Source organism: Strix aluco, chromosome 1 (genome assembly GCF_031877795.1).
Source record: "Strix aluco isolate bStrAlu1 chromosome 1, bStrAlu1.hap1, whole genome shotgun sequence".
NCBI lineage: Eukaryota > Metazoa > Chordata > Aves > Strigiformes > Strigidae > Strix > Strix aluco.
Window position 1 is genome coordinate 10,176,286 of NC_133931.1, and position 26,547 is coordinate 10,202,832.

At 36.1% G+C, this 26,547-nt stretch overlaps 1 protein-coding gene across 4 annotated transcripts in view; it reads left to right on the forward strand.

The window, feature by feature from the left end:
• ASAP1 (ArfGAP with SH3 domain, ankyrin repeat and PH domain 1) overlaps positions 1 to 26,547 on the forward strand; it is a 157,430-nt gene that overhangs the window by 123,049 nt on the left and 7,834 nt on the right. For 2 of the 4 annotated variants that reach the window (XM_074840829.1, XM_074840983.1), the window contains 9 exons: positions 1,613 to 1,728; positions 4,845 to 4,912; positions 7,337 to 7,444; positions 8,760 to 8,988; positions 14,236 to 14,289; positions 17,888 to 18,049; positions 20,909 to 20,975; positions 23,174 to 23,232; positions 25,431 to 25,933. In XM_074840829.1, the coding sequence (XP_074696930.1) occupies positions 1,613 to 1,728; positions 4,845 to 4,912; positions 7,337 to 7,444; positions 8,760 to 8,988; positions 14,236 to 14,289; positions 17,888 to 18,049; positions 20,909 to 20,975; positions 23,174 to 23,232; positions 25,431 to 25,933 (1,366 nt within the window). The remainder of the gene's footprint in view (positions 1 to 1,612; positions 1,729 to 4,844; positions 4,913 to 7,336; positions 7,445 to 8,759; positions 8,989 to 14,235; positions 14,290 to 17,887; positions 18,050 to 20,908; positions 20,976 to 23,173; positions 23,233 to 25,430; positions 25,934 to 26,547) is intronic. The other 2 variants (XM_074840902.1, XM_074841052.1) reach the window with 2 other exon arrangements.

A 26,547-nucleotide genomic window follows, 5' to 3' on the forward strand; every position in this document is an offset into this window, starting at 1 on the left:
CAAAGAAATTGTAAGAGTAGAAAACAAGGATCTTTCTCAGAAGATTATGAAGAGAAGCTAGATTGGCTTGGAAAATGGTGTTCTAATAGTTAATAAACTGTTAAAGTTATTGATAATATAATCTTCTTAACTAGTAATTTTCAACACCTAGTTTATTGGCTGAGCTAGTCTTTCTTGTCAAGAGATGTGTTCATAGAAGTGAAAAATGTTAATGAAAACATTAAAAACCCCAAATGGTGTAGTGGTACAATATTATTTTTTATGTGTTTCACAATATAGGTAATGATTAAATGAGATCAGTTCCAGTCCACTTCTATAGTATGCTATTAAGTGAAAGAAGCAACAGTTGCTTGCTGTGTCAGATGGTGGGTTTTGCAGGATGATGAGAGGAGAGTTGGGGAAACACAAAAGACTCATCACAACTTGTTTGAGCTGGTGGGGGGAAGGCTTGAGGATTTTTTTATTTTTTGTTTTTCCCTCCTGCTATTGGAATGCAGTCAGTAAATACTTATTTCTTTTCCTTCCCCTCTCTGATGGTTTATGTAGTGTTGTATATAGGGAATGTTAGAGAGAAAGTTTGGTCTTCTGGTAACACACAGACTTGGAATCCATGTTCCTGACACCATCTCTTGGGCTATGTGGACTACTTTATCCTACCACTACTCCCTCATGTTAAATTGAGTGCTGGCTATTGTAGAAGTGTTATTAAAGTAAAAAATAAGCTACTAATATTTGCAAGCTGTTTGAGATCATTATTTGAAAAATGTTTTATTATTATTTTGAGCATTATTAAGGGATTTGTTATTTTGGATTATTATTTAAAATGATATTTACTTATGAAGCTTCATAGTTGCTTCAGACAACTATCATCTTTTACGTGTTTCTGTCAGCTGCCTGTATTTTTGTCTCAGTCTCAAATTTAAGGGCATCTTTACAACCATATGGGCTCTGCACTTAATGTTCAGTATGGGTAGTACTGAGTGGAAGAAAAGCTGTCATCTTCAGAGTTTTCATTTTTATAAATGTATTATATTGATCCCAATATGTGAGTAACTTCTTCTGAGAAACTGTTTTAGAAATTGAAAACTGAAGGAAGCACAGTTTTAAAAAACCCTGTGAACCCCTTTGCACAGCTTACCCTTCCCTAACTCAGTGTGTATCCGTATATTCCTTCTTATGACTCTTTTGTGCATCCTCACAGCCACCGTCTTCATAGTTCCTTGAATGCGTGGGACTTACTAACATATTCTAACTGTATCAAAATGATTTTTCAAATAATGTTATTATTGGGCTAATTTAGCATGTTAAAAAAATTTCAGTAAAGTGGCAGGTGGAAAATAACTGGTGTGAGCTTACAAAGGATTAGGTTCAGATCTTTGAGTTTCTGTAGATGTAGATCTATAGATGTTCAGTCCTTTTCAACCAGAGCTCAGGAATTTCCAGTATGCTTTCAAATAACTCTTTGAAAGGAATGATTAATATAAGAATATTTTTCTCCTTCATATTTGTCCAGTAATGTAGTTACACATTTATTATTTATAGGAATGCTAGATCTGAAATGAATAGAACAGCATAGTATACTTTTCTTGATTGTTTTTTCTTTTGTGTTTAGTGGAAACCTGGATAAGCAAACAGCATTGGGTAATACGGTTCTACACTACTGCAGTATGTATAATAAGCCTGAGTGTTTGAAATTGCTTTTGAGGGGGAAGCCAACTATTGATGTAGGTAAGTTCATTATTTAAAAATAGGAAATAAAGATTTACTAAAACTTCTTTCCATTATTTTAACCAATTTTTATTTATGTTTCACTGTGTTAAGTAAACTTTTAAAAGGAAGAATGAAACTGTGTTAGAAAGATGAAGACTTTACCACCAAAAAGCCTAAAGGAAACATTCGGTTAAGAAATGGAACTTAAATTCTTAGAAGATAATAGTGACAAAAATTTTCTAATATGAAACACTAATGGTAAACCCTAGTTTTTCTACAGAGTTGTATTTCTGATGCATTTTAAGTGTCCTGGAATTTAGGTTTGTTGTTTATATTGTAAAATTCATGTAGTACTTTTATGTTAAAATACTTCAAATGGCTGCTCACATTAGAGAGTCACAGAATCACAGAATTGTCTAGGTTGGAAAAGACCTTGAAGATCATCCAGTCCAACCATTAACCTAACATTGACAGTTCCCAACTACACCATATCCCTAAGTGCTATGTCGACTCTACCCTTAAACACCTCCAGGGATGGGGACTCTACCACCTCCCTGGGCAATCCATTCCACTGCCTAATAACCCGTTCTATAAAGAAATACTTCCTAATATCTAGTCTAAACCTTCCCTGGCGCAACTTGAGGCCATTGCCTCGTCCTATTGCTTATTACTTGGTTAAAGAGGCTCATCCCCAGCTCTCTGCACCCTCCTTTCAGGTAGCTGTAGAGGGCGATGAGGTCTCCCCTCAGCCTCCTCTTCTCCAGACTAAACAACCCCAGTTCCCTCAGCTGCTCCTCGTACGACATGTGCTCCAGACCCTTCACCAGCTTCGTTGCCCTTCTCTGGACACACTCGAGTAATTCAATGTCCTTTTTGTAGTGAGGGGCCCAAATCTGAACACAGTAATCAAGGTGCGGCCTCACCAGTGCCGAGTACAGGGGTAAGATCCCTTCCTTGTCCCTGCTGGCCACGCTATTGCTGATACAGGCCAGGATGCCATTGGCCTTCTTGGCCACCTGGGCACACTGCTGGCTCATGTTCAGCCGGCTGTCAATCAACACCCCCAGGTCCCTCTCTGACTGGCAGCTCTCCAGCCACTCCTCCCCAAGCCTGTAGCGCTGCTGGGGGTTGTTGTGGCCCAAGTGCAGCACCCAGCATTTGGCCTTATTGAAACTCCTACAGTTGGCCTTAGCCCATTAATTCCACTCTAGATGTGTGTGGGCTTTGTGTACACAACAGTTAATTCTTCTTGTAATATTAATGTCAGTTGGCACTGCGGTTTCACCCAGCATGCCTTTGCCACCACTGTAGCTGATTAGGGAAGGGACTAGCTTTCTCAGCTGCCTTTCTTCTTCTGTTTACCATCTACATGTGTGAGATAGGTACAGCAAGTTTTATACCTAAATCAGCCCATTTTTCATCATGGCTTAGCAAAACTTTAATTAAAAATAGAATATCTTTGAACTGTTTGCTCACACTTAGGATAATCTCTTGTTTACTAGATGGTCTCCTTTGCCTGCCATATTTTGAGAGTTAGGAAGGTATTTCATGAATCCAGCTTGTCAGGCTCAGGAGCTAAGTGTCATCAGCACGTCTGTAAAACATTTGCATTCTGTCAGTTCTTGCTATAGGAGGGAAGCTTTCTGAACAGTTGGTGCAAACTGAAGAGTACAAACTTTTATTTCTCACTTTTTCCTCAGCACCATCATTTTCCTCCGCTGCTCAGTAAAAAACTGTTGCATAAATTTTAAGTTCATAGCTCAGTGGCAGAAGTCAATGGTCTTCTTGGCCTTTTCATACATCCTTAGAATACATTCTAATAAGTCAAAGAATGTGATGTGACCTTTTTTAGCAGATATGTCCCTAATTAAGAAAATGAGAAGCTATCTGAACAAGCTTAAGTGTGTTTATTGGTCTTTCTGTTGAACTCACTCCTAGGTAGATGCCAGAAGGGTGTTCTTACCTTTTTGGGTCTTTTTTTTTTTTTTTTTAATAGGAATTGCATATCTTCTTTAGGCCTGCAAGCATCAGGTTTATACTTAAAGGTTGAAAGTTTGGAAGTTAGGTAGTCTCTTAAGCTATCTGTGTGTTAACTTCAGTTAAGAAATATTGTATTTTCATTCCTTTTCGTATTAAAATTCATGAGCCATATCAGGTATTTCCATAAGGAGCCCTCCTTCTAGGGATCCTAATTCTTTCAAATTCATAGGCTTTTCTAGATGACTGCTTTGTATTTTCTAGAATTCATGACTGGCATTCTATATGTAATACTATACATAGAAATATTTGCTTATGACACTTCAGTTTGATTGTTTTCAGTTTCTAATCACGGAAATGCTTTACAATCTGGATATGATGTGGAGCATACTCTGTTCCAGCTTGATGGCATTTACTGCTATACTGTAACAATAAATTTTACCTAAGGTTTGTCCACATAAGGTTGGGGTGTGGAGGATGTTTCTGATTCTTGAGACTCGCTATTGAGCATCTAGGAAGGATCCCATTAGATGTTATGCCAGAGGACCTTCCAGAGTGCTCAGATATCATCTTCTTTCTGATCAGGCATTATTTTAAAACGTAGCACATTTTATAGCCTGTATAAAGACGAAATAGCTAGAAAGTTTTAAAATTATTCTTGTTCAAATGTCATCTTAGAATAGGGCTTCTGTCTTCAAATTCAGGCTTCAAACCGCTACGTATTAACCAAAGTAAAACATGCTTGGATCAATGTTTCCCTTTTTTGTTTGTTTGTTTTTTAATCTCAGAATAGTTTTCTTTTTTTTAAGCTATGTTATCCTGTCTGCTTTTTGCTGCTTGTTCATGTAAGAGTTTTACATGAATACAAAGGAGTTGAGTGGAGATTGAAATGACTAAATTTCTTTATATTCTCTGCTAGGATGGTTAGGAGGGATTTGGGAACTGTCCCAGCAGATGCTGCTGTTCAGAAAGAACCTGATGATACATGAAATGCATGAGCACTTAGAGTGGAATCTTAAAGAGCTGCAGCTGCTATAGAGTAAATAGACGTTTTTGATCACTTTTAGAAGTTACTCTGCGAAAAATAGTGAAACTTAATGAATTGATTCTTTAGACATCTCAAAGAATCACTCTTTTTTTAATTCTTAATTTTGTAGTAAATCAAGCTGGAGAGACGGCTCTGGACACAGCAAAACGAGTGAAAGCTGTCCAGTGTGAGGAACTGGTAAGAACCAGGGGAGGGGGAAAGGGAAGGAAGGCAGCGGGGTGATGTTTACTTCTTTAAAGATGTGATCTATGTAAGATATCATTACCATCTCAAACTTGGCATTGCTGCCAGCTGGCTGTATGCTGATCTGAAGGTCCTACCATAGATGAATATTTTCTAGCTTGAAAACACAACGGTCATTTTCTTTGTAACAGTTTAAGTAAAAGATCTTACTTCTATTGGAAGTACTTAGTTATTTTGACTAGCATATTTGAAGACCTTAAATACTGAAGGGTCACGTATTTGAATATGAATTAATGCATCATTTGAAGAAGTTTGGGCTTCATCACCTCAGTTCTTCGTAGAGATATTTCTATCAGGAGTACAAAACACCCCCTGAAATATTAAATCTGTCCAAGACCTTTTAGGTCTGTATCTTCATTTGATTTTTCCTGCTTTGGCTTTTTCCAGATTATTTAACGGGACAGATAGTTCAGAGATGGTGAAAGTCTATGGGGAGATTTGAAACAACTTGAAATTAAACCTCCTCAAAGGAGAAAGAAGCAAAAGTGTAATGTCTGGTAGTCAGGGTATCAAAAAATGTAGAACACCAGCTACTGTGGGACTTTTTCCCTCTTCTGAATGTGATCAGAGCAAAAACTTTCTGGAATTTTGAGAACGTAGGAGGGATGTTAACAATGCCACTCTAGAAAATTATTGGCGTTCAAGAAATAAAGGTGTTAGAGTTGAAGGATTTTTCCCAGGTACTCTTCTGAAGCAGTTAGCCAGAAATAAAGATTCTGAATCAGACCAATAAGCTTGTTCTTAACCTCTCACTAGCATGCATTTAGTAGGCAAGTGAATTCAAGTACTATAAAGGGATTAAAAAGTCTAAGTAATGTGGCAGATGCACATTCAAGACAAAAACCAGAAGAATTTACAAAACAGTTGTCACTTGCTGCTTAAGTCTATTTCTCAGAACTTTCTGGCCTCATTTTGATGATCCAAGGAGGATATCTACATTTTCTCTGCAGCTGGTAATCTTAATACGTTTCCTTTGACATTTGAAAGGTCTTGTTATATATTAATTATTGCATAATCAGGAGAGCTTGTCCTTCACAAACCAGAATAATTCTCCATATTTCTGGGAATGCAAGTCAACATTTTGCTATAGTTGATAAGGTGGTACTCTCACTGACTTCTGTGTTACTCCCATGTCTGCTGTGTAAGTACCGTTTCCAGTGTATTCAGTATTCTGTCAGCTGAAAAACAGATCAGCTGTGCAACACACAATTGGTATGGATTGCTTTTTTCTTTGCAGTATATATTTAATAAAGTAACATCTGCCATTAATGTGGACCAACTGACTGTGTTGTAGAACAAACAAAAACAAGGGGATGTTATCACTGAACTTATCTAGCAGTTAATAGCTTTAGTTATTGTAGTCGAAATTCCACTAATACATTACTGATTATTTCAGTTAACTGTAATAGAGCATTTACACTTTTTTTTTTCATTTTTGAAGAGGAAAATCATTTCTGCATTTTTCTCAGAAGTGGCAATGTGATAAGGTTAAGAGTAAAAAGGAGATATGAATGAGCATATTGTTCACCTTGGGCAACAAAAAAGTACAAAATAAATATCTAGATGTTTGCAATATGGTAGATGTACTAAGCAAATTTCTGTTGCATAGCTGGAGTCTTAACTGTCTAGTTGAATTCAATTTCAGCTCAAGTGGGTTCATAAATACTTATGTAACAGATTGAAAATACTTTCTTCCTTCCAAATTTTACTTTGGGAAGATGGTTAAAGGCTCCCCTGCATGAACTAAGTAGACTACATTTCAAAGGTTATGAACGAATAAAAAATGATGGGAAATCTAAGCATTGAAAAGGAGAATTTATCTCCTCAGAATAACCATGAACTGCAGTTTTCTTTTTTGCTGATCATTGAAGTAGTAGATTTTTAAGGAACGGTAATATGTTATTTGGGCTGGCAAAGTAAAAGAATTTTGCGCGTAAAACACGTTAGCCTTATCCAGTGAGAGGGTAGGAAATATTTAAATAAAGGATAAATACCTTTTATTTTTATTCCAGCACAAGGATCATGATTTTGGAGGGGTATTTAGTTGTATGTACCAGATTTTTTAAATAGGTTTTGCCTTTCCGTTTTGGAAAGGAGGTCTCCAGATGCATTCTGCTTTTGTGCTTCATGTCGTCTTTACAAGTGCTTGTCAAACATGGCAACTTCCCTTTTTGCCTTTTAGCTGTTTTTCTATACCTCAAATAAATAAAGGATGTTTGTGCAATTGCCCTGAAATTGTTTCTTTTTCATGTCTGGAAACATCTAAATATTTCAGTTTATTGCTTGCTGTTATAAAACTAACTTCATCGACACCAAAGGAACAGCAAATATTTTAACAAGAGTTGTCATTTCTTTCAGCTTTCTCAGGCTAAGTCAGGAAAGCTAAACCCACACGTCCATGTAGAGTACGAATGGAATCTTCGGCAGGAAGAAATCGATGAAAGTGATGATGACTTAGATGATAAAGTAAGTGTATATTTCTGATATGGCTTTGCACAAAAACTGTCAACATTTCTGTTCTGTGGAAATGAATGGAAATTAGAGACTCACTTTAACCTAGTTTTTTTCTTACGGATTTTTTTGGGGTGGGGAAAATCTAGTTTTGAGGCCTGTATTAAAGACAGCCCAAGTTCTTTTTGAATATTCTTTGTCAACCTATTTATTATGGCCTTGAGTTTCAGAAGTTTTAGAAGATATACAATATACTGTAAATCGGTAAATGTAGATTACTTTGTCATTTTATTCCCTTCTGAATTCTAGGCTGTTCATTTTTAGCTGGAAGAAATCCGAAGCTTACATTCTTATTTTTTCCATAAATTAATTAAAAACCTAGTTGTTGAATCAATTAACTCTACTTTTCAAAAACTGTGCTTTGCACTTTATTCCTGATTAAAAAAAGAAGTAATGGGAAGAGAAAACTTGAGGGCAGAGGATAATTGCCATCCTAAAACATGTGAAAACTTAGCTTCCGTGACCTACTTTAGCAAGTCAGTTAATTACTCTGTGCTCTGTTTCTGTAATAAATGGGAATACACCGCTAGTACTTTATATGGGTGCTGTAGAAAGAAATGTGGTCAATTTTTCATTTTCTGTGACACTTGGGACTGAAAAATTCAGAAACCCAAATAATTTACATATCCTCAAGGACAGTAGAGAACAAAATGATTATCTGTGCAAGGAGCCTCAGGAGGATGACTAATGCTGTATTGCAATAGCCTGCCTGAACCAGAGCTGCGGTGAAATGGATCGTGCTCTGTATGCAGCAGTCAAAAATTGCTGTGGAAAGTTTCTTCAAAGAGAAATTATATATATGTTTAAAAGAAGAGGCATACTACTGAATACATTGCTAGTTCAGTCACCAAATAAATCTGAAGTGTCAAAGTCATTATTTTTAATATGCATTAATAGGGTAATATACTTGATCTTTGTGGATAACTGATCTGAGTAAAGAGCTATTTGAACTGAAAATTACTCTTATAGTCTAAAAATTTTACTAGGCTTTTATTAATATATTATTTAGTATATTATTATTGTGTCTCTACTGCTTTAAGAATAAATCAGACTTTGTGTACATGATTTGTTGATGCTACAGTCTTTATTTTTCGGTTACAGAGGAGAGGATCTTTCAGGTTGTATCTCTGAGAAAGGGAGGAATGCGGGCTTATTTGTCCAATAAAGAAAGAAATTATGCTCATGTTCACTAGAATAGGTTCTGTCATATTCTTCCCAAACATATTAGTATTTAGACAGCTATATAATATATTTGTTTTTCTATTCACAGCCTAGTCCTATAAAAAAAGAAAGATCTCCAAGACCCCAAAGTTTTTGTCACTCTTCAAGCATTTCTCCCCAAGACAAAATGACTCATCCTGCATTTAGCACTCCTAGAGACAAGCAAAGACTCTCCTATGGAGCTTTTACCAATCAAATTTTTGCTTCTACAAGCACAGATTCACCCACTTCTCCAACTGCAGACGCTCCTCCTCTTCCTCCGAGAAATGCTGGCAAAGGTAAGTCTGTCTTCAAGCTATGCTTGCAAGCAGTAATTTTTCCACAGTTGTCCTTCCTTTAACCAGGTGCATTACAAAGTTTCAAGATGTAGCATGTTTTTCTTACTGCCTTGATGCGGTAATATGGTACACTACATGTTCAAAACTTAAAAAAAAAAAAAATTCAGGTGGAGACACAACACTTCGTAATGGACTCATAACAGTGTACATGAATGGGTGAAAAAATAAAATAATACTCTGCTAAATAAGAGTTGGTTCATTTTATGTAGAAATTCTCGTCATATTTTGGAGAAGCATTTTTAAGCATTTACAGTCACAAAAATACAAGTGTTTTAGAAAAAGTCTGAAGGCATGTAGTGCTATACAGTGATGTGCTGTGTGGTGTCTGGCAGAGAGGGTGAAGAAACAAAGCTTTGGAGGAGAGGAGCTGCAAGAAGACTCCCTCTCCTTGCAGTCAGTGTGCAAAAAGAAAAATACCAGAATGATCTGTGAAATGCTAAGCAGGTTGGTATTAAAGTTCCTTCCCTTTCAGTGCATCAAGGCTCTCCTCTTCCATTTTGGTGAGTGCCAGAGGTGTGTAAAGGCAGAGGAAATACCAAGCCTATTGCCAGATAGTTTACAAGTCACTTACGCTGTGAAGATCTAAACTAAACATCAGCCATTCTTCCCTGAGTGAAACAACCATTTTGCTCTTGTAAAATTATCCATAAGGAAGGTTTGTGCTACAGTTCAATCAGTTTTGCAATCTACATTTAGTTGAAATGGACAAGATGCTTTTTCTTCTTAGTATTAGTGGTGACACTCTTGGTAGTGCTTGAAAGGGAGGAGAGCTTATATCCATATGAACTTACTCTTGCAGCTGTAGTGGATTGCAGTTCTTTGACCTAGATAGCTATAAACTTCAAGTTTAGAGGAGTATTTATGGAACAAAACCTGTTACTTTATTATAATTTGTGCAAATGCACTTTTCAGGAAAAAAAAACAAAACACTTAATTGTTTCCCTTTTTTTACTTAATATAGAAATAGCCAAATTGTGTTTTTTCTGTTAGAAAAAACTTCAGTTGTGATGAGGGCTGCAGTATAGTTTAAGACTTCAGCAGTTATGCTGAAGGACGTTCCCTTTTGTTATCACTGCTATAACTTCATATTTTATTTCCTCAACTGGTAGTTAACTTTGTTTTCAAAAATAATGAAGACATACTCTCAGTAAAAGGGGCAGAACAGAGTGGCATCAGCTGTCTGTTTTTACATGGTTCAGATGCTGTGCTTAAGAACTACTGTTCCACCATCAGTCTTTGTCATGTACTGGCAACTTTCAGATGAATCCCTTGGCTCTCTTGTTTAAACAGGTTTGTTTTCCATTAGGAGGCAATGCGATTTTGCCAGGGTATGCATTTTTCACATGCGATTTCATAATCCATGTTTCTTTATATCAGTTTCATTGGGGACTCATTTGTATTCCTTGTAACTTTACTTTGTTGACCTTCCTGTTGGCATTACAAAATTCTAACTTTTTCCTTCCTTTCCCCCATCTTCTTTACATGCTCTGTCTAACAGTCTGCTACTGATGGTCCATTGTCAGACACACTATACTGGCTTAGATGTTCCTTCAGCCTGGCCTAGGAAACTTTTTTTTGTCATAAAGTTGCAAGACTTGGAAACTAATCGTGAATTCAATTTCCTTAAGAAGCTTAAGGAGCTTGTATCTTGTATCTGTCTGTACACTGCTTAGTATGTTGTCAGCTTTCAGTGGATTATAATGAACATTATTTCTTTGTCATTATATAGTGTAGCTCTCATATACTTACTCAGAAAAATTGTCTTTTTCTGCAGGAAGGGGAATATTTATGTGCCTATTTCCTTCTAAGTATGTATTCAAGTTTCAGAAATATCAGGCATTTTCTTAGGTGTTCCTGCAAACTCCTAGACGAGTAAATCAACGCTACACCAAAGCTACTTGGAAAGAAATGAAGCGTTGAGTTCTTGTGTGTTTTCATGTCAAGGATTATGCAAAAGAAATCCATATTTATATTACAACAAAATAATATATTATCACAACATACAGAGAGTTATTGCCTTCTAATGTAACATTAACTGCTTCATCAGAGTGGAAAATGCCAGATTCACAGTGTATGTCTGAGAGAGAAGTTGAATGGAACTACTGTTATGTTAAAGTCACTAGGCTTCTCTGCTTCAAACATGCCAGAATTTTACAGTCTGTGAGTGATGCTGGTTTTTGGTTGATTTCCATTCAATAATATTGTAAAGTATTTAATCAGTATTAGAAGTTTCCATTAAATACATGTCTGTGTTACAGGAATAATTTAACAGACTCAAAAGGACAAGGGAACAAAATGACAAATGCATAGAACATTCATTAGTGTGGAAAAGTCACTCTAGAAACATCATGGCAGATGCACTTATGCTTCATTACAAACTGTGCTGCACCTTGTTATTTCCTCCCCCCTTCCAGCTCTCAAACACATTGTTTAAAAGAAGAACTAGTAGAGACTCTCCACTTCAGTAAGACACTGGTGACACATCTTAATTCTGAAACAGTCTGAGATAATTTTATTTCTGTAGGGGGAAAAAAAGAAATCCTTTAGAATTTATCCGCTCTTTTGAGATTAGTAGTAATAGAGTATATCCTTTACATCAAAGTTTAACATACAAGCTTATCAAATCCTTTTTTGTTAGAAAAGCTTTCTACCTATTTAAGATTGTATGAAAGCATAGTATTATATTTTGTGCTGAGTTTCCTAAATAGCAAGAGTAAGAGCAGCATTGAATCTGTAATTAAGCTTACCTTCTGCCCCTAAATGTAATCTGATCTTTGTCCCTGCTCTGCTGTGAGGCCCCAGCAGATACCATGGGACCCTGCTAGAGCATGGAGACAGTCTGTAGGGAGTGGATAGATGGTGGGATCCATATTTTAGAAGGAGGCAGAGGATTTTAAAATTCCGTGTCTTTTATCCTTTGGTGAATACAGATAAAACTCTTTTCCAAAACATGTTGTATATTTTAACAAAAACACCTCCCTGTAGTCCTCTGTGAACTGATTTCATTTGCCAGTGAAGTTCCTTGGTAGCAAGTTTCCATGGTGTTTGCTGAGATGCTACAGTGGACTTGAAGCCATCAAGTCTGAACTTTGTGTTGGGGAGAGAAGGTAAGTTTAGAGCAATTTACATAATGCACACCACTCTTGCCCATGTTTTTAGTGGATATGGTGTCTAAAAATTAGTTTGTTTCATCATTAAAATCGTATAGGTACAATTGTTGGAGGACATGTATATGGGGATTTTTTTAAGTTTCTCCATACATCATTACAATGGAAGTCCAGATTTTTCAGTTTGACTTCACAAAATATTCTTAAAAATGCTGGAACGTTAGTGTATTCTACTCTAAACCAGCTCATTTGTGGATACATCTTACTTTCTGCTATCTCAGCTACAGATTTAGTTAATCCTAATAGAATGTAAAGAAAAAGTACAGAGTAAGTACAATAGCTGCATAAGCCAACCACTGTATGCCTTTTCCAGTAGTTTATGTAAGGTTATTCAGGTTCAACTTGTGTTGTCACTCAAGTCTTTAGTCTGTAATATTCTGAAAATCTTTTCCATTCGTCTTTTCAGCTTACACCTGCATTATGGCTCCAGACATCTAGCAGGTCTTCTGCCAGTTTTTTTACAAAAAGCTTTAAAAAAAAAAAAAATCAACATTTCAGTAGTTGCATGACTCAGCACAGTAGCTAAATAAACTTTTGCACAACCTTAATTGCAAATCCAGTGCGAGGGCAATGTTGCTAACTAGTTTTGTAGAACTGTTAGGCAATCTAAGCCAGGTTTCCTTGATTTTAGCTGAAAGCTAATTGATTTTTAATAGTTCTGCCTATTTCTCTCATATGGGATGAACACGGAGGTTAGGGATCAATTTTATGCAATGAAATTAAGTTTGGATCTTCAATACAAGTTTGCACATTTTACAGTCTCTTTCACAGCTCTAATGTTAGGTACATAAACCCAAAGGCATTTCCTTTGTGGTTCCAGTCCACTGATACTGCAGATACCATTGTCATAAAATCTGCCTTCTTCACTTGATCAGACTCAATTTCTAAACAAATTAGCTTATTTGCATGTACTAGTAACTTCTAGAAGTTGTCTGACTGCATTGCTCACAGAATTGGAAATCTTCTCAAGTCCACTAAACTACTTTGTTCATGTACCAGCATTATCATATAGCTTTGGTGATTTTTCTGTCATTAGCATCTGCATCAGGGCACTATCTGGAGATTAATCATACAGGACTCCATTTCTGTTTTGTTACAAACAACCTAAGCATATTTCACCTTTTCTGACAGAAGAGTATTGTCATTCTCCTATCATCCAAGTTGTTAGCATGTCCCTTCTCTGTACTTTTGCTGTCAGCTTTCTTAAATAAAGCTGACTGGAAATATAGGAACAGCATCAAAACTTTGCTGTTTCTGCTGGAAGTACTCTACCAAAACATTCTTTCCTGCTATTTATTTTTTCATGGTTGCATCATACTATGGCATATCAGGCATTAGACAGGTAGTCTCTACTGCCATTTTTAACCAGAGTCCCTAATTTAAACTACAAATGTTTTCTTAGTCTAGAATTCTAACATTGTATATACTGTGGTATTTAATCTCGTTTTTCCTCTTCAGCCTTTGAGGTTATCCTATTTCTTCTGTTGATTTGAATGCTTTCAGGATTGTATGGCTCTATTGCATATGCTTAAAGACTTATTTTTTAAATTTTCTTATAAATGTGTTGTAGATTTTGGTTAAATAATAGGTAGTTACCCCACTCAAACTCTGTGGTTTTTTTTTTTTTAGTACCATAATAGGAAAGGAAGGCTGACAACTGTTGATTTCATGTGTCTTTTTATATTTGTGCATCGACCCAAAATACAACATTCTTTAATATAAATCTTGGCTCTTTTTTTAAACAGGACTTTTTTTTAGCATTAATTATAAAATATACTTCAGATGCTAATGTTGAATCAACGTATATTCTTAGATTTCTTGTTCAGATTGTTCGTGATAATTTTTTCTTTAATTAATGGCCTTATTTTCAGTACTGAAGATAGATGAGCTGAAGAAAAACAAACTGAAGAAGGCTTTTAGTAATAACTGCAGAAATGTTACTCATAAGAATGTTGAAAATAAGTACAACAACACTTGTTAATGAAAATACTGTTTTTAATATAAACACCTTCCTTTGCAGTACCCATTCTGCCATTAACTGGAATACTGGTTCTTCCATATCTCTCATTAAGTGGTAAAAAATAAATACAAATGTGAGGTTTTTACACTCTAAACCCACTATTTGTTGAGTGGATGTTAACAGCTTTGCATGGTTCCACAAGTACACAAATTAATAGATAACTCTACTAACTGCACAAAAGCTGAAGGGCAATTAATTGTAGTTAATTGTAGACCTTTTCCAGTTACTTACCTTAGTACAATAAATTTGAGATTTGGTCTATTTGTACATGAAAGTGTGATCCTTGTAATAAGAAAAAGTAATAAAAGATGACAGCAGCTTTACTGAAAGCAACTGCTCCCAGCTAACTGAAGAAAAGAGAGCCCCATGGAAGCAAAATTTTTAAAAATCTAGGTCAAGATTTTTGTGTGTGGTTTTGGTTTTTTTTTTTTTGTGAGGCAAATGCTTTACATGAAATGTGAAAAATCATCATTAAGATGACTATGGAGTAAAAATTATTAGCTTGCTGCCTGGTTAGAATTAGAAAATATCTTTGATCGAGAAAAATTACTGCTCTGATTATTACTTAGAAATATCTGGCTAGTCCTGCATAATTAAAAATAACATGTAAGAATTTTTTTGAGATTTTGCGTGTATATATATGTAATACAAAGTATTTTATAATAATTTTACCAACACTTCATACATCATCAGATCTTTGTAGTATTCCACCAATTGTTTCCATAAATTGATTTAGATTCCACAGTTCTTCCCACATTTGCTTTATTCAAAGCATGATGTAACTTTATACCTCTTTCTGAAAAGATGTTTTTAAGTTTTCCTTTATTTTCTGTTTATTTCAAAGTAGGTTATTTTGTATTTCAGCCATCTAATCATTAGTATGTGACTTCTAAATTCATATTTATTCCTTCCACAAAATTAATATAGGAAGAAATGTTCAGGGTTCAAAAAGATGGACTGTTTTTAATACCTTAACACCTTTTCCCTGGAGCTGTTGTATGCCATGTGAACTTTTGACAGCTATTAACTGATAATGTTTTTCAATTATTCTGTGATGGCTGGAGATATACTACTAGTGTGAAATATAAAAAATATTTCCATATAACTACATTTCAAGAGTTTTTAATCCTACTAAATCTTATTTTTATAGAGAAGGATTCTTCATTTTATTGACAATAAAAAGTACAAATTTTATTTCATGTCTGAAGTTTTATTTTTCCGATAAGCACATAATACTATTTCAATGCGTTTCCTCCACTTTTTTTTCCTTTAAGACAAGTTTGAACTATTTGTCACTTGTGGCAGGGCTGGAGACCGTGTAGCGTTGAGTAGGAAGGGTGTAGTGCAATACAAAGAGCAGGACACTAGGTGGTGGTAGGACAGAACCTCTGCAGCGTTGGCCTTTCGCTCTTGCAGACATTTTGGAAGTGTGTAACTTCTTTTCGAGATGTCAGGACAAGAGAAAAATACTGTACTGACATTCTGTGTATGTTTTCTACGTGCTTTAAAAATAATGTTTCTGTTAACACAGGATATTGAATTTTCCTTTCCCCCTTACCATTCCTAGATATACTGTGATTTACAATTTATAGAACAACCTTTGATTCATATTTATTTAAGCGACCTAAAGAATTTATAACTTGCAGAAGTCTAGGGGATTGTCAGTCAGAACTTAGCATGAGAAGTTTTTTACTTTTGCTGGCAGAAACATTTCAATGCATGGTTCAAATTGGCTTGCTTTTTTAAGCTCATGGAAGAAATTAAAATGAGAAAGGATACAAGTTGGGGAACAGTCATTAATTTGCACTAAACTGCTTGTCATTTAATGGTTTTGTGAACTTGGAAGTAAATTGAGAGGAACAATCGCAAAATAAATAATTTGATTTACAAGAGTAAGCAATTAATGGAAAGCCAGGCCCAAAATACCTCCTGGGGTTGTGGTTGAGAGATTCTCCTGAGCAGCAAAAGGCCGTCCAGGCTTGAATCTGGAAGAAAATAGATTGAATCATTTACTCATTATGGGCAGTTTTATTAATCTTTTCTTTGGGTTAAAGAAGGAAGAAGGAGGTCACCTTCAGAAAATACCTGGCAAATGTATACAAGCTTATCGGATAGTTGAAGTTACTTTTTTCAATGTTTACTATTTCACCTAAGGAATTTCAGCATATTATTATTTACTGATTTTAATACTTTTATGATGTATAGTAATTTGGGAAAGAATGCAGACTTTGGTGATTTTCAGTCTACCTATAGAGACTGGTAATAAATATTTTTAGAGAGGCAGCTGTAGTTCTGTGTGCAGGTTAGGGTACATACTGTTTAACAAAATGAATATTTTTGTCTCATACTGTTCCAATTAAGTTAGGTTTTTGAAAATAGGCAAGTTGATTCTATAGTGTTACAAAAAATATGTGATGATAAACTTAAAACTTGTTATAAATAAACTTTAAAACTTGATGTTGATTTCTTGGCATTTATCCAGAGCCTATAATAGTAGGGCTCTCTTGCATGCAAATCATACTGCAAGATCATCATTGCAGTGAAGTGTTATTTGTTGGTTAGATTAAAAACAAAACAACAACAAAACCCCAGAAAAACAAAAAACAAACCCAAACTCCAACAACAAAACCCTTAGAGCTGTTCTAACCTAATGTAGAACTAATTTAGATAAGTGTTACAAGTAATTTCTTCTGGTGGTAATGGCAGCTGAGTTGAACAGTTGTCCCCTCACTGCATGTTTGTGCCCTGCACTGCCTGCTTCCTTGAGCCTCTTATCAAAGACATTTTTGAAGGTGAATGGTGAAGTTGATTAGGGAAAACTCTTGTCTTCCCTCTGGGTTATTTTGTCTTTTAATCTGTATCTGTTCCCATATCCTGTAAAACATGCATTGTAGTGAATAATACCTGTGGCAACACTGATGCAGGTGGAAGTAAAGGGTTTTAAGTGTAGGGGTGACGGCTTAAACTCTTACAAGCAATGCAACCATTCAATATCTAATCTCAGCCTCAGAAAGGGCTTTTCTGATGTTTATTTAATAGACACTGCACACAACAATTTGCATTGCTCAAAAAAATGCATATTCTGATGTATTTAAGCCCCAGAAAAAAAAGGGGAGATAAGTACAGAAAAACTTATTAAGCTTACAACCCTATTTTCAAAATGCAAGGAAAATTTGTAGGTAGATTGATTTCATTCCCCTCCTCCCCCAAATTTATTAACAGAATTTGTATGGGATGCTCTGGAGGGGAAAAAAAATCCCCACGTAATAGAACATCTAGAAAGCTATTTCATTCTGTATAAATTAATAGTAATTTTAATCCCACATGCTAAATATTACTTAATTTTAAGATTTCATGCTTTTTAAAAAAAAACCCCAATGCCTAAAATTAGAATTCTGGAGTGATTAATCCTTTATTTTTTTAAACATAAGTACGTGTGTCATTCTATTGTCAAGTTGCTTATATTCCCACAGCTAAAATGGATAAAAATGTGGTGAATGTGTCGTTTAATCTAAACAGTGTTTTGGCATGGCTTGTCTTTTTTATTTTAGTCTTTTGCTGCAGTTTGCTGTGGGTCTGACTGTGAATTTTTCAGTGCTGCTTTGATGTTTATGCACATGTATTTGTAAGAAGGTTGTTTGTTATTTTGCAGGCCCACCTTCAACCCTCCCTCTAAGCACTCAAACCTCTAGTGGCAGCTCCACTCTTTCCAAGAAGAGACCACCTCCCCCACCCCCCGGACACAAAAGAACCCTCTCTGACCCACCAAGCCCACTACCTCATGGACCCCAGAATAAGGGCCCAATTCCTTGGGGTGAGTTTTGAAATGCAAAACAAAAGGGCAGGGGAAAACCTTTATAATGGATGATATATGATCTTTGGTTTCTTTTACCTGGTGCTTGCTTTCCAATGATTGCAGCTTCATGTCACATCAGCTCAGATAAATCAGCAGTTCTATCTTCTGTCACTCTAGCTTCCAGGCTTCTGTATCTGAGTCTCACTTGAGAAAATTGAAAATATTCCATGCTCCCCTGGGGCCCAATTCCATCTCCTCTGCTGCCTCCCTCTCTCTACCCTAGCTGCCCAGGTTGCCCCCACCCCAGCCCCCTCATCTGCTGCATCTACTCTGCATCTACTTCCTCAACCCTGCTCCTGTTCTGACCGGCTCGTTGATCTAGATGGATCTTGATTTGGGGCAGATAGACCTCGATGAATATGTGTGGTTCTCCTGATTGCCAGAAGAGCTTGTTTCCTTGGGCTCTATGCCAAATCTTTCCTGTCAAGTGTTTGCACCTAGCTGGTGGGGATGTGTTGTCTTAATATGTTTTCAGGTTTTGTGATGTTGTCTGTACATACACAAAGACTGATAGGTTTGCATACTTCTACCTGCAGAAGTTACACAGAAACAGCACCTTTTTTTAACAGGATACCTTTCTGTTTTTTAGAAACTATTTCTCCAGACTACTGAAATTCTTCCTCTCTTCAATAAACATTGCTCTACGCAGTCAACTTCTCCCAGTAGCTATAAATCTCAGGCCCATGTAATTTTCTATAATTCTAGTCTTGGTGACATAATTTCCATAAATCTGTAAACTTTTGAGCTGGAATCCAATGTTTACATGGGGGGGGGTCATCCATACACTACTTATATCTTACTAGTATCGTCTCTCTGTTCTAATACAAACACAAAATCACTAGCCTAAAAAAAATGGGAAGCCCAAGAGCACCTTTTTTTTCAGCAAATTGAGGTAAATGTGGTAAATCATGGAGTACTCATGTGTAGAACATGTGATTTAATCTAGGGTATAATATGAAGAGAATTACAGAGTCCAGTGAAAAGCAGAATCTTTTTCTCAGGGAATACAAATAATGGCAGTCTTTTCAGTTCTGTACTTTTCAGATGTCTGGGATATGGAAAAAATGTTTCCTGTCTTCTGGAGTCTAACAGCTTTGTACAATTTCAGAGGTAGTAAAGACATTTTGAAGAGCTTGGACTTTAAAAATTTAAAAAAACCCGAATATTTAAGTCCAAAACAGCACCTAGAATACCATCTACTACAATGCTATATAATGTAACACTATTAGAACGAAAAGTATGGGAGGAACAGATGCTATGCCAGTGCCGACTTTTCTTTAAAAGTACTAGACCACAGATAAAGGAACATAAAAATATGGGAAAGGTGCAGGTGTGGAGTTTGAAGATGAAGAACCTTGTAGCAATAGAGTACCTTTTCAAATCAGAGCTGAAGAAGAACATTGCTTATTCTCTTTGCTGCTCTGCAGTGCAGACTAAACTTCAGTGGATGGAAAAGTTTTTTTCTTAGCTGAGATCTGTACAAAAACTTGTTTCAAAGTCCATTTGGATTTTAAGCAAGTATTAAGTTTTGTGTTTATAAAAGAGGGAGTTTCTTGGATCTGCTTTTGTGGTTTTGGTTTAAGAAAATTGTCAGATGTTCACTGCTTTCCCTTTCAGAAGCTTTTTTCTGTGTTGTTATATTTCTTGTTATGTTGAATTTCACCATTTGTTTTTTAATCTGTGCATTAATTGAAGTTTTAAGCAGAGCAATCCTTAGCTTATGTCTAAGCAAATTAAGTGACTATTCAAAGATGTTCTAAAAATGTAATTTAGGTTATTTTGGATTTCCATGGTAACCATGACACATTTTTCCTTGCTTTATCCATAGGATCTACATGTGAAGGGTTTGCTGGTTTTTTGTTTTGTTCTTGTTTTTTTTCTTTTAAGTATAAACATATTTTTAGCAAGGATCAGCATGAGGCTTTTCTGCTGTTTCATTTAGACTTCAACGCACTAAGAATGGTATCTAGGCAGATATGTCATTCTTTTTGCATGAGAAGTATTTTTTGTTCTTGCATCATTAAATGTCACTTTACATCTATTTTAGTGGCAAATTATTAATGGTTGTTGAAGTTGGTTCTAAGATTGTTTAGACGTGCTGTAATAGAGGAGTGAAGGAGGAATGATAAAGGCACTAAAACAAGTAGTTAGTATAATTGTACCTTGGGAATGGTGATGGTTAATGAGAGAGAAGCCTTCTGCTGAAGGAGTTCAGAAGCACTTGGGTTTGGATTTTGCTGTCTTTTGACAGAATTGACTATACCCAGGTTCTTTTCTTTAGCAACAGTTAATGTTCAGGTTATGGTAACATACTGACTTGGTCATTAAATCAGCAAGGGCTATTCTTTATGTAGGATAAAATACCAATCCTTAGAAATCTGATGTTTTATGAATAAAATAAAATTCACGGTGGTTTTAAGAAGATGTGCCTCATAGTTCAAAATGTAAACATCCACGATAAATTTATTTGATGCTGGCCTGCATTATCTCCTTCTATTCAGAGAAAATTCAAACACTGTATTCAAAATAAATGCCTTACAGCAGTAACTCAGCAATGTCATTCAATCTTTCCTTGACAGCAGATGTGAGTTGCTTTAAAATGTGTTATATGAAAGGTCAAGTTGGATTATTATGGTCCCTGCCGCTTTTTCAGTTACAAAATTATTAATGAAGAATGATCTTTGAAATCTTTAGACATGTTGCATAGAAGATACTTGGAAGAATGTGTACTTCGCTTTAAGTGCACCCTCTACTGATTATATTTCAGTTATCCTAATGATCATGGTTTTTTTTAAATTGTGCTTTTTTTCGCCTCAGGTAATGATTTGGGTCCACCTTCAACTAAGGCTGCAAACAAGTTTGAGGGGATGTCTCAGCAGTCAAGGTAAAATCTGTGTGTATGAAGGCAAAGATGAAAATTTGTCTAAATATAACTAATTTGTAAATTAGAAAAAAATTGCCTTTCATATGAAGTAAAATCCTAGCTATGTTTCTTCATTAGTTTTCTGCATGCCTTACTACCATACAAATACTTTGGCTTCATTGAGCCTCCTACGCTTTGTTTGTAGCTGTCCATACACAATTCATCCTTTGAGCGGGATGGACAGAACGACTTGTACCAGAATCTATCTACTGCTCCTACAGAAGTGCTCTCTGAGCTGGGGAATGTTGCCTCAGACTGCAGACCAGCAGGACAAAAGTTTTATTTTCATGTCTCCTGGCATTTCATTTTATCTGCTTCAGTGTGAGGTCTCATGCCTGTAGCTGCATAGCTTAAGTGTCACTCTGGGTACAGGCTGGCATCGAAGAAAGCTCTATAAGAGAGAATTCATCTCAGTCTTTCATCTTAACTGTTTTCCAGTCTGTTGAGCTTATGTGCTGACACACAGTCTGTAATAACACAAACTGCTTTTAGCTCATAGTTCATCAGGTCAGTACATTACATGTGTCTTTTTCAATAGCTGAAGTAGTAAGGATAGCCATACATTCCTGTCACTTAGTGTTTGTTACCCCCTTATCTGTGTTGTGATTCCAAGGTCATGAGGTTCAAAGCATGGTAATTCTGATAAACATGTGCCTCAGGCAACACAACAGAGACCACAAGTGTGCGTGATCAGGCCATGACTGGAGACGGATGTGGAGCGTCAAACAAATCACAGTAGAAGACGTGTAGGTAGAGTGTCTGGACGCTCCGCAGTCTGCGATCTGCCTTCTCAGGATAGGCAGTGGGCCTTTTGTTGGTAGCACAGCTGACTTGCCACGTTTGCAGAATCCATCCAGGTGGCACTGGGTATTCAGGGAAAAAGTAGTGATGTTCTACAGAACAAAGAGCTGGTGCTGTACTTGGTACTTGTAAGACAAGAGTAAAAGTGTGGTACTCGTGCTGGATGACATTAGATAAAGGCTGAGGTAATTATTTATTGAATCAAGATTGAGCTTGGCTGTTTTTTCAGTTTTGTGTCATGATATATTTTGACTATTTAAAAAAAGCTAGGAAATTAAGATAAAAGTGTTTCATCATACTAATTTTGAAACGTTAGCTTCAGAGAAACCTACCAAATTCAAGGCTGTTGATGCATAAGACTATGCTCTGTTGACGTATTCTGGCAACTGCCTCACTTGTTTTTCTTTTTTCCTTCTTTTTTGAGTAATTATTTTGAGGTGTTACTGATTTTTATTTGATTACTTATTGTTTGATTTTTATGCCTTAGATCAGTTGGCTTTCTTCTTTTATTCCACTGTCCTTTTCTATAAAAGTGACTCAGGCGTGGTTTTGGTGGAAGAAATTTTGTGGGTTTTTGTTGAAACTTGTAATATCTTTAGCCGTTACATGCCATGTTTGCAAATTTGAGCCAGCCTGGTGTTATTTTTGAACAAAAATGCCTACAACGGAAAGCATAGATGGAAAATTTTGGCAATATGCAACTATCTTGGATTTTTATGCTGTAATGAAATTACTCGCAACTGCCCTGCTTGTATGGTTGCTTACCACTACAAGTAGCTAACACAGCTGTAACACAGGTTGACAGAGTAAAGCATGTTGCTTTCCCACAATCATCACTATTTTCATGGAGTAGCAGAGACTTTGTCTCCTAATGCAGCTGCAGTTTGTGTAATACAGTATCATACCCATGGAGTAGGCTACAAGGCATAGGCTCAGTCCTGGAAAACTTCAAACCACTGACATAAAAGAAAGATAATGTTTTGAATGCTTCAATACAATTATTTTAAAGACTAAATTTTCCTTAAAAGTTCAGGATCTGCCCACTGAGCTGGCCTTTCAGCTTCACCTATATTCAGAGTACATTTTGGCACATACCATAGTTCATGGAATAAATCTACCCTGTAGCATTTAAGCTGTGTGGGGTTTGTATGTCTTTTTCTCTGAAAAAAGGAGTTCATTCCTAACAGTGCTTTAAATTTCAGGATTAATCCACAGACAATACGGTTATACAAAATGAAGCAAAATAAATGTGATTTTTTTTTTTTTTTAATTATGGATGTGTAGAGGGGAAAAATGGGAAATAAAAAGTATCTTTTATAACAGTTATAAGCACTAATAATTCACATCTGTTGATTTAGCACTGGGACTGCAAAAACTGCACTTGGCCCTAGAGTTCTTCCCAAACTACCTCAAAAAGGTAAGAGTTCTCTTTGTGGGTATTCTCATAATGATATCTTTTAAATTTGTGTGAAATAAAAAACTTGTTTTAAATATATAGATCTTCTCAGCAAAAGTTTTATTTCTAAAATTCTACAAACCATGAAACTTCTGCAAAACTGAAGGGATTTTGGAAGATCGGGAAGGTTTGTATTAAACTAAAAAAATAGTTAGACCTATGGAACATAAGGAGGAAAGAAAAAAAAAAAATCATAAACTAATTGAAGCTGGAAGAGACCTCAGGAGGTCAGCTGGTCCAATCCACTACTCAGAGCAGGACTAACTTTTTCACATGAGAGCAAGTTGCTCAAGGCTATGTCCAGTCACATTTTGAGTACCTCCATGGATAACCTCTCTGGGCTTCTGTTTCTTTGACCACTGTCGTTGCTAAACTCTCTTTTCTTCCTAATACCCATAAGTCTAATTTCTTGATACCCTTGAAGTAAGTTGTGTCCATTGCCATGTTTTCAAGATCAGGGTGGTTGTCCTTATAAATGCTTTGAAAAGAATCAGATACTATTACATGCTCGCTTATATATCGATGATGAACTTGCTGAGACCATCATCACAGTAAAACACCTTATGGCCCTTTCTTTTTAGAAACGTTTTTTTTCTAGTCTCTCTTTAAACTTATATGGCAGGTTTTATATAGTGTTTTGAGTTCTTGCATCAGTTGACTATGAAGCTGAAAGTGGACCTACCTTGTAGCTCACTCTGATACAGAATCCATCAAAAACATGTTATATCTGTATGAGTGGGTGATCACTATAGAGCCTGTCCAAACTTCTGAAGCTAGATGACTGAAATTGAGAGTGCAAATCATTTTAACAGAAAATGCAAATGTGAAATTTCAGCTTCATTAAATTGCAATTATTATGACATGATATCATCTTTTGAAAGAGACACCAGTGATGCAATAGGGTACCACTGCAAAGGAAGTTAACACTTCCTTGATTTAAATTTATACCTATATCATTATCAAAGCACTTTGATAAGGGCTACTATCAGTTTTTTCATATCATTTACTTAAGCCTCAAACCAATGTGGATGATCAGTGCATGTACATTTGCTACTGGATAAGTCTGGGAGATAAAGCCATGTATAAGTATCAACATAGACTTTTTTTAAATGAGGCATCTGATAGTAGCTGTACAATTTCTTTCATGGAAATTATGCTAAGTTTTCCTTTGTTGGTATAAATAACCATAAATGTAGCATGGAAGTGTTTTTGCAGTAGATGATAGCCAAAGTGAGTGTTGTTGCTTCCATAATAAAATGTAAAGCCACCTTTTTGGCTGTATTATATAATACTAAAGCAATGCTGAATACAATACAAAATTATTCCTTCTAGTCAGAATGTGTTGCTTTCATCATGGATCATAACTTTTTTCTCTCCTGTCCCCCTTCATCTGCTTTAATATAGAGTTGTTTAGTTTAGGGGTTTGGGTTTTTCCGTTGTGGTGATTTGGTTTTATTTTGAAGGTAGATTTCAGTCAAGTTTTCTTAGGGAATTTAGCAGTAGAATCAATGCATGACACCGAGAAAAACTATCAGCTGTTTTCACTTTCCTTCCATAAAAACTGCAAAATACACTGATTTAAATTTTCTCATCTTTACTAAATTGTAAATATTTACAATAATTTATCTTTTATTAGTTTTATTTTGAATGTCTATATTACCGTTTAGTCTATACACTGTATAGATATACTTGCTCGCTCACTCTCTTTAAGATTTTACAGGTACTAATCCTGAGACTCAGCATTTTTTTTTTGTATGGAGTTCAACTCTATATATGAATAATTGGCATTAAAGAGAATTTTCATTGCAGTCACATCAGTTGTTTTGCAAAATACATCTTTTCTTATCTTTAATATTTCTTGGTTTAGGTCCAAAAGGCAATAATTTTATTTCACCTTAAGTACTTAATCTATAAATTGACACCTACTAGCTGTTGGATTAAGCACTCCTGCCCTCCAGTAGGAGCAATTAAATGAAACCTCAGTGAAAGAGGGTTAAGTAATGTATTTTGCATTTGTCATAGACTAGGAGGACATATGGACAGTTATTAGGGCTCAGTGAACATGTGGTCATTACACAATTACAGTTCTGATATGTGCCTAAGTTCTTTAATATTAAGGTGAGATTGTGAAAAAACATTGTTATGCTTTTTTGTTTTAGTGGCACTAAGAAAAATAGAAACCAGTCATCATCTTTCAATAGATAAATCCCATCAGCACACGGATATCTTTCAGAAGCCCTCACTATCCATCGATATACCACAGAAACCACAACCTGGAGACTTGCCCCCAAAGCCTCTGCCTCTGGAATTAACTCAGAAACCTCAAGTGGGAGATGTACCTCCAAAGCCTGGAGAACTACCCCCAAAGCCTCAGCTAGGAGATTTGCCACCAAAACCACAACTTGGAGACTTGCCTCCAAAGCCGCAAATGAAGGACCTTCCTCCAAAACCTCACCTAGGAGAGCTGTTGGCTAAAACTCAAGGTGGAGAAGCATCTCCAAAGCCTCAGCCCTCAGAGGCAAATCAAAAATCTCACTCCTTAGATCTTTCTCCAAACGTACAATCTAGAGACACCGTCCAAAGGCAAGCATCTGAAGAGTCTAATGACTTAACACACACCCTGCCAGAAACCCCTGTGCCACTTCCCAGGAAAATAAATATGGTAGGTATTATTCCAGCCAGTTGAGAGTATCCATGGAAGGCTTTGAAGTTACTGTAGGACTATCTGTGAAAAAAAAGCCACCACCCTTGAGCTATGCACACAAAGCAACACAATGTTACGGGATGGGATGGGGAATGAGGTGCTTTTTTTTCGCTCCCAAGAAGCTTCAGCAAATGCCAGGGGTTTACAAGGCCTCTTGCATGCTGAAACAGATACTAATAACATCAAATGATAGCCTTGGGAGCATGACAGTGTATTTACATTTATTAGGAAACTTGGGCATTTTTATCTGTGCCAATCATAATTCTGAATTAATTGGTGGTTTTCTCTGCTGTCTTTGCTCACTGCTTTGTATGCCTTAGATTACTAGATTATTTATTTATTTGATTTTTTTTAAGCTTTAAGAAGGGATGTTAGTGCCTATTGTCAGTGGATTAAAGTCAACTGTGACAAACCAGTAAATGTTCCTATCGTGAGTATTTAATGTCAGTGCACTTAAGTGGTTAACAAAGGTTCAGATATATTGCTCAAGTGGCAAAATTGACATTGCTGGATGGTGTGTAGTGGCAGAGCTGGAAGTGTAACTCGATTCCAAGTCTCCTTGTTCAACCTCC